Source organism: Anticarsia gemmatalis, chromosome 23 (assembly GCF_050436995.1).
Source record: "Anticarsia gemmatalis isolate Benzon Research Colony breed Stoneville strain chromosome 23, ilAntGemm2 primary, whole genome shotgun sequence".
Classification (NCBI taxonomy): Eukaryota; Metazoa; Arthropoda; class Insecta; order Lepidoptera; family Erebidae; genus Anticarsia; species Anticarsia gemmatalis.
The window spans coordinates 3422548-3431755 of NC_134767.1; the positions used below are offsets into that span (position 1 = coordinate 3422548).

General features: G+C 33.9%; 1 protein-coding gene across 1 annotated transcript; it reads right to left on the reverse strand.

Annotated features, from left to right (window-relative positions):
• Positions 1 to 1334: 1334 nt before the first annotated feature.
• Positions 1335 to 7532, reverse strand: LOC142983196 (gloverin-like). Its single transcript, XM_076130085.1, has 5 exons — positions 7400 to 7532; positions 6618 to 6714; positions 6271 to 6379; positions 2159 to 2344; positions 1335 to 1757 (listed from the first exon to the last, which is right to left on the reverse strand). Exons 2-5 carry the CDS (start codon positions 6698 to 6700, stop codon positions 1623 to 1625), a joined length of 513 nt encoding a protein of 170 aa, XP_075986200.1. The 5' UTR covers positions 6701 to 6714; positions 7400 to 7532; the 3' UTR covers positions 1335 to 1622.
• Positions 7533 to 9208: the final 1676 nt, after the last annotated feature.

Genomic DNA, 9208 nt, shown 5'->3' on the forward strand with positions numbered 1-9208 from the left:
AAAAACTGACTCAAAAGGAAAGTAAAAATTTCGTGAAAGTGCCATCTAGTAGATGTTTGGAGAAGTACTTATTGACGTTACGGAGATAAGCGACATCTATAGTATTTCTACGTCAACTTATTGGTACATGGCATGCTATGTTTCGTAATAGTCGTTAGTTACGAATATTAAAGTACAGATGGCGTTTAAATACAATAAAATAAGATAGTTGATGATGGGGTAAAATAGTATTTAAGTATCATTATATTAGTGTTTCTGTATTTTATGATGTTTGAATAGAAAATAAATAATATTTATCAATGATTTGTTTATTGTTTTGAGAGGTTCCCAATTAGTTCATAAAATTGCAACTTTTTACAACAGATGGCGCTGTTACAAAATAACAAGAATATAATTTTAAAATGTCCATGTTTTGTAGTTTTATTATTCCTTAATTGCTTCCAAATAGAATGTTATTTTTTGTTAATGTTATTCTCTTTTATATACATTACAACGGAAGGTTATTTTTTTGTGAAACACTATTACTTTGTATCACTAAATAGCTCCTATCTATAAACTTTTACGAAAGAAGGCTAGACGTCTCCATACCTTTTAGTTTAGGGTCTTAATAACTCCTAAAAAATCTATTTCAACCATAAATTCTATTTCACTTACTAATTCCGTACCAAACGTTCGTTTATAAAAAGAACATCAAACAGTTCTTGCACTTGGAATGCGTATAATTACCAAAGTTGTGTTTACCGCGGCATCCAGAGTTGTGCATAATTAAATAACTTCACAACTGAGACGGTTAGCGTAAACATACTTATGTAAGATACGGAGCTCTTTGGCAACTATTATATTAATTTTGTTAAAAGCTGCCCGCTGGCTGACCTTTGAAATTAAATTGTAGCTGAGTATTTCATCTTATAATTTTATGAATGATTTATTTATTTACGAAGGCTACTTAATGTCTTAATATTCATTTTATAAGTATAAAGTAAAGACTCTTACTCTGAAATAAATACGAAAGTTAATAAAATATAACGCCTGCCAAAATATAATAGCAATGTGTTGCATGACTGTTAATCTATGCTACAACTTACAGAAAGGCGTTCTTTGATATTTAGATTTGACTGATAGTGACTTTAGTAAGTTTTCTAAATCTAAGGCTCATTTTTCCGTAATAATAAAGTGAAAAAGTAGTGTTTTCCTTGGAATCAGTTTGAAAGGTGCAACTCAAACAGTCGTTTGTCTTCACTTGAATTATGATACTTGTAAATGAACTTTTATTTTGAGAAATGATAAATTATTGCATAATTCATTAGGGAAGGTGCGGAAATAAAATGAAGTGATGTAGTTTAATTGTTCTTTATTTAATAAATTATTGCAGGAGATAGCTATTTACACTATTTTTTGGGAGATTAAATATTTAAAGGATCGAAACTTGGACAATGCTTTGATACATCGTCTAACAAAATCCAGATATTAAAATTTGATAAACTTTTGAATAGACTAAAAAAAATGTACTGCTAAAAAGTATTATAAAATCATACTAAACTGAAGTCTTATTTTCTAAATAATTATTCTAATAAATCAGTCAGAAACTCTCGAAACAGATCTGTTAATTAAAATAACTTTACTTAGAAGTCGTGTTCAATTCTGCCTTGCAGACCGAACTCTGGTTTGCTATGTCCGAAGGTCTTGTGTAAGTTGCCGCCGGTGGAGAACCTGGTGTTCCTGTCCAGTTTCCATGAACCCTCGCCAGTTACTGTCAACTGGAAATAAAGATGAAATTGTAAGATGATTTTTAAAACATTGTACCTCAGTATTTGAAGACACTTTTCTCAATTCCAGTCATCGTGTCATTTCGAGTCATTTAAAGAAAATTTGAATAGAGTTTCGTGTATAACGGCACAAAGCACAAAAATTTGGTCCTATTAACATATTTTATGCTTTTCACAGGAATGTGATTTCCTACTTACCTATAGTATTTATAACGATAATAGAAGTTTAAAGTCGCCCCGGTTGTTTTCGATTTTAAGAAAAAAAATATTGTTTAGCACCATAAAATGCTTTCGGACAAATTAAACCTACTTTCCTTCAGTTAACAACAAACTATATAACAAGTACGAAACTTGTATATTATTATAATACAACTTCTATTTATAGTACATACCCCAGTTCGTCCACCAATCTGCTTCTGTAAATCAGCTCCCAACCTCGCGTTGTCATTGGACCAGTTCAGCTTGCCGCCCAGATTGGAGCTGTCGCCGTAAGGACTCAGGACTCTGGAGCCGTAAGCCTGGCCTTCCAGCCTGCCGCGGTGGTCGTTGAAGATGTCGTGCTTGTAGCCTCCACGACCCTGATGGGAGTAAATTAGTTTGATTGAGTTTGTAATGAAGAATTCATTATTTGATTAATGAAGTTTAAATATCCCATTTTCGTTTTTCTATTACCCTTTTTTGATCCAACATTAAATCAAAATCAAATTTATTAATTTACGTCAAATATTGACACTAATGATAGTGAATATTAAATGTTAATATATTATTATGGTAGTGTGATTTTCTTAAGTACTTAGATACTATCGGCCTGCAAGTGTTTGATAATATAAGAAATTACTTAAAATATGTTGAGAAGTCCTGATTAGTTTTCCGTTCAATATTGTCGATAGTAGAAGCCCAACAAGTCGTGCGCGCTAGGTACAGCTTAAAATGTTTAAAATAATAGTAAGGATTTTCGTAAAACAGTGACAATACTAAACTTATGTAGGGTAAACCACCCAGTAGTCAGCCTTTTAGTGAGAATGTCAATTTGATTTAGCCATATTTTTAACATTTACTACTAGATGTAAAATCATTAGTCATTGTATGAAAGGTAATTTATTAAACTTTAAGAAAATAATAAAAAAATATCATATTTATAAGATTATTATGGAAAAAATCCACATTAAACAAAATATGGCACTTTTTACCAGTAGTCAGCCCCATTTCGCCAGTAGTCAGCCACGTCTTACCCAGTAGTCAGCCTCTTACTTACTCAATACAAATGTTCTATTTTAAATATATTTTTATTGAAATCTCCAGGAAATAAAGCACATTTGCAATAATACCATGCAGTACATTTTATGCATCCATTAATTTTTAACCCCCGACGCAAAAAGAGGGGTGTTATAAGGTTCGACGTGTCTGTCTGTGTGTCTGTCTGTCTATGGCATCATAACTCCCGAAAGGATGCAGTGATTTCAATTTAGTTTTTTTTTAATTAAAGGTGACATATGTGCGAGTGTTTTTAGACATGTTTGATGAAAATCGGTGGAGCCGTTTAAAAGTTGTAGTGGGTTAAAGTGGGGAGATTAACCGAATGTCTGCAAATTTACTCGGACGGGGTCTCAAATGGCTTCGCATGCTGAGAAAGCTGGTGGTGGGAAAGTCAGAATGGCTTAACCTAACCACCAACCTATAAAAAGTATGAAATAAAAAAATATATTGTGAAATCGGGGGTTTTCAAGATTTTAATCTGGGGGCACGGAAGTGCCCCCGCAAGTCGAGCAAAAAAAAGCGGCACGGCAGTACCATCCTTTTCTCGAAGCAATTCGGGCTATTTTCGACCCCCCTATAATGTCGTTGTGGAGAAAACAAGAAGCCTGAATTTTCAGCAACTTATTATTCATTGTATAAAGACGGTATATTTAAAATTTCAGTCAATTTGGACCAGTAGTTTAAAAATGACAACTTGTTAAAATTTTGAATTTTGTCACTCACTGATTCACTGATTCACTGACTCACTGACTCACCGATCATCAAAAGTCTAAGGTACTTCTAGCAGACTTAGAAGCTTAAAATTTAGAATATAAATAGGGTTTAGTGTCTTAATCATGGGAAAAATTCAATATTTTCTAATTTCGGTCCAGTTTTCTAAATACACTAACTGCAACATTAACTTTGTAATCCTACATAAATGTATAAGATTACAAGATTACATTTGCAGTTAAGAATCATTATTACTGTAGAAAATAATAAATAATAGGTGTAGATAGGTACATACTATATGAGGCATAACGGGAGGGGGTATAAGGTGGGTAAGGGTGCTTAGCCCATGAAAATGAAAAACATTCCCATAGGAAAATATGTTGAATTATAAGAAAAAACGTCTTTCCATACAAATTGGACTTATGTTCGTTCTACAAAAAGAAGTGAGATGCAACCAAAAACATTCTGTAAAAACCTTAAGTCTCGCAGCTCAGTCTTTCTAGCGTAAAAAGTGGTGAGATCTATATAATACCAAGTCGATTAATCTATTTCGTCTCTACTTAAAGGACCTTCTGTCTTAAGTTATTACATAAGTTATTATCATGCCAATATTTAAAATATTTTACGTTTAAAACAAATAAATCGACTTGGTCATCGCATGAAAACACAAATTCGCCATTAAAATTTCAGGAGCATTAACATTCTTCTTGTCGTGCTGTGTACTGTAATACATACAAATCATGCGATGGCCAGGCCGGTCTATTTGTTTTAAACGTAAAATATTTTAAATATTGGCATGATAATAACTTATGTAATAACTTAAGACAGAAGGTCCTTTAAGTAGAGACGAAATAGATTAATCGACTTGGTATTATATAGATCTCACCACTTTTTACGCTAGAAAGACTGAGCTGCGAGACTTAAGGTTTTTACAGAATGTTTTTGGTTGCATTTATAGTTATTAGCACTTAGGTAATTGATTTCTAAATGTTTTCTAGTCAATCTTTCTTCACACGGTTCACAGCGATAAAAGTTTATTTTCTGTTCCTTTATTCCTTCTGTTTTTCAACTCTCCCCAATCTACAAAAGATGCTCTCTTCTATAAAACTATTTTAGCTTTCTTGATGTGTTGAAACATAAGTCAATGGTAGGCTAGGAAATAGAAGGTAGATGATAGAAGTGACTGGTATCATTCCTTTCTTTTCTCATTTCCCAAAATTCCTTCGTGTTTCGGAAGGCATGGTAAATTGTAGGTCCCGGCGGGCATTCAAGGATCTCTGGCAATCGTTGCCATTAGTCAGAAGCTTGAAAATCTGATAACCAGTCATATGGTAATCGTGGTATAGCCCAGGTAACTGGGTTGTGGAAGTCATATAGGCAGTTGCTCCATGTAAAACACTGCTATTCAGCTGCATCCGGTGAAACTGGAAGCTGATTCCAGCATATCGTGACCAGTTTCTTAAGGCAGTCATTTGTTTTTGGGAGTGCACTTAGTCTAGCTTACAAAGCCCCGTATGGTACGGGGCATTTGTGCGACTATTAAACGATTTCGGACTTGTAGTGTCATAATAATGTGTGAAATGCCAAGTACTCGACTCGTTTCCATGATTTTCATAACATTTCTGATCGCCACCATAGCACATGACAATTATTCCTCTTTATACAGATCTTTTGGTTTTTTTGATATGATATACTATTCGAAAACAAGTAACTAAGTTTTGTGCCAACATAGCCGTCCACTTATTTGAACCTTAATGAAAGGATTTAAGACCCAATTTCATTTAGCAAAACTGACGGCCGACTATGGGATATGTAGGTCCAATGGTCGGCCTCATGAAATTCACTGACTTTATATGCGGCCGACTACTGGTAAAATACTATTTTTGTCTTAGAAGAGTTTAGCTCAACGCAATAGTTATGTTGAGAAGTATTCGCCCTGTTAATTTCAACCACATATATGAGAATTGCAAAAAAACCAGTAGTCAGCCACTCATGGCCGAGTACTGGATCAACCTCATATTTTGCAAACCCAATAGTCGGCCACGTTAATTTATAATACAAAAGACAAATAAAACGCCTGCAATGCATGATTTTATCGAAGATAAACTATTAAATACTAGCATAAAATATCAATTCGTTCCATATTGCATCAAATTCATTTAAAAACATGCCAAAAACTAAAACACGAATCCTTAACAAAAAAATAGCAATGGCGACGTTTTTGCCCATGTCTTTCATGGCAGTTCATAAGAATGAGTGTAACACGTCAACCTGCCATGCTATCGAATCGTAATTGTGCATATTAGTCAATAAGATTATACAGATTCGATTAATGATTATTTTATTGGTCTTTACTATTTTCTACACTAATTATATGGATATAAAGCCTGTAAAGGCTGACTACTGGTTGGGGGCTGACTACTGGGTGCTTTACCCTATTAGGACTTCGCCACTTTCCTTTAACTTCTAAATTCTTCGCAGTAATATAGTTCATTATGTCAGTTTACTAGCTTATATTAGAGTGTTAGGTACTTACATATAAAGAATCATCAGTCCCTCCTAGAGTGCCGAAGACCTTGCCGCCGCCAGCATTACGCTCCCACGTCAAATCACGAGGATGACGAGCTGTCTTTGCGTACGGGTACCTGAAGAAAATATTTATTTTTCATTAAAATTCTGCAGCCAAGAAGTCAATGTTGTCAATTATTCCTTTGAGCATAGTATTATGTACTCTACACGGTTTGCTTACTCCCAAGATAACTACTGCGGTAAATTACTCTGTGGTAGTGACAGATAGGAGTAGAAAAATGGTGATACCGGCCATAAGTAATCCGAAATCGATGTACTGTACATACAGTATTATTTTAAATATATTATTATTACCTTCCATCATAGCCCGGGGGTATGGAAACTTGTGCGTAAGCGCAAGCTAAAACTGCGGCGATAACCAACGTGATGGACTGCATTTTAAATTGTTGAACTGAAATAAATAAATAATCTGATTGAAAATGTATATAAGAATAATGAGGAAAATAAATAAAACGACACTCGTGCACAGAACATGCACAAATCGCAGATTTGGTTTCTGAACGAAACAAATACAATATTATGAAATGCACTACTGCACACAAAGACAGACCTTTCCCTCTTTTTGAGAGAAGACCGTTGTCCATCATTATATTTATCACTAGCTGACTCGCGCAACTTCGCTTGCGTCACATAAGAGAGAATGGGTCAAAATATTCCCCGTTTTTGGAACATTTTTTACTGGTACTCAGCTCCTATTAGTCGTAGCATGATGATATATAGCCTATAGCCTTCCTCGACAAATGGGCTATCTAACACTGAAATAATTTTTCAAATCGGATCACTAGTTCCTGAGATTAGCGCGTTCAAACAAACAAACTCTTTAGCTTTATAATATTAGTATAGATTTACCAAGTGGTTTAGAATTTAGCTATACTTTGTATCTTTCGTTTCAGAAAAGTCAAAAATATGCTGATATTGTACCCAAAAAATAGAACCTTTATATGTATATATAAACAAACGACAAAAATAACTGACATTTTAACATTAAAGGTAATTTTTGTATAAGAAAAATCGAGATATTTGAAAAAAATAAAATAAAGTGATGATTGAAAATCAATAGCAAAGTAAGTACTTACTTTGTACAGTAGATGTTTCTTCAATCGACTCTGGATAGAGACTGTACTGTACTCAACTCTCGGGAACATTATATACCGGCCCGCATCAGCTAGGTGAAGTCCCTGGGACCAGCGCTTAGGGGATTATTTTCACTATGACTCATTCTACTAATAAGAGTATAAAGATTTGTGTAACAGGATAAATCTTCTGTAAATTTGATGCGCGGCAGTGTTGAGCCAAGTATGGGCAATATTTCTTGTATATTTTTTGTATTTTTTTTTGGCAAATATTTTCTTTAGTGGGATTGAATATTGGTAAATTATATTATGTACCAGTAGCTGGAGATAAGCGCGTACAAACCGACAAACAAACTTTTTTGCCATAAGTGTTCCATAACTGTTCCGAGAGTCCCCGTCATGGATTATTTTGTAATATTATTATAATAAATGTACAGACTCGTTTTTCATTTTTTTGTTTAGATTATGTTTTTGTAACTAACTTAAAATCGTTTAACATTATACACCGGCCAGCGTCAGCTAGGTGAAGTCCCTGGGACCACCGCTTAGGGGATTATTTTCACTATGACTCATTCTACTAATAAGAGTATAAAGATTTGTGTAACAGGATAATTCTTGTGTAAATTTGATGTGCGGTAGTGTTGAGCCAAGTATGGACAGTTTGTATTTTAGTTTATACTAGCTGACCCGCGCAACTTCGCTTGCGACCAATAAGAGCGAATGGGTGAAATTTTTCCCCAATTCTGTAACATTTTTTACTGGTACTCTGCACTTTTTGGTCGTAGCGTGATGATATATAGCCTATGTCCTTTCTCGGGTATCAAAATATCTCCAAACCAAATTTCATGCAAATTGGTACAGTAGTTTAGGCGTGATTGAGTAGCAGACAGACAGAGTTACTTTCGCATTTATAATATTAGTATGGATAATGTGATTCATTAGCAACTATTGTATTAATGAAATACGCCTTTTATACACAACCAATCGATGAAATCAAAAACTTTCGTACTCAGTTTACGATATTTTTTTCATTCGTCTTGATTTTTTTATATAATTCTTTATGGCCAATTTTTTATAATGATGTGAACAGCAGCCATTAACTACATTATCAGAAAAAAATAACGAATCTATTTTTTTTAAACAATTATTGGAACGTATTTCTATACTCCAAAATTTTTAACCTTTGTACTTTGTACAAAAATTATAAGTGAATCATTCACTACCCAACATGCGGTTTTTTTGCAGCTAATTGAGATGTGTTTGAGATAGCTTTTTTATTTTCGAAATACGCAGAACTGTAACCTAGTTTTTTGCTTACAATGAAACACTTGAATACTCTTACTATAAGCGCATATAAACTTGGCCTTCACACACAAGTGCCGATGTATGTTATCGCTAGAACGCGGTACTTCACTCAACTAATTATAATATAATGTTTACTAACAAATGATAACCGAGTCAAATTATGTTTTTTACATTTTATGTGTATTTAATTAGCGTGAACGTTTTACTAATATGTAGGCAGTTAGGATTTTTGTAGGTTATGACGTAATTTGCGTAAAAAATATAAGATTTGTACTTTAGAATAACGGTTTAATTTTAGTGTTCTTTGAATCATTTTTGTGTTAGAGTGGATTAGGGGGATTGCAGCGTGATAGGGGATTGCGATTATAGGGTTCGATTCCTAAGTCGGGCGAACTCATGACTTTTTTTTCAAATCTGCTGAAATATATGACACCTAATCTTCTCGGAATATAGCAACAAGCTTGTTTTCTACTACACGGAAGTATCTTCGGCCCTATCATATAAACG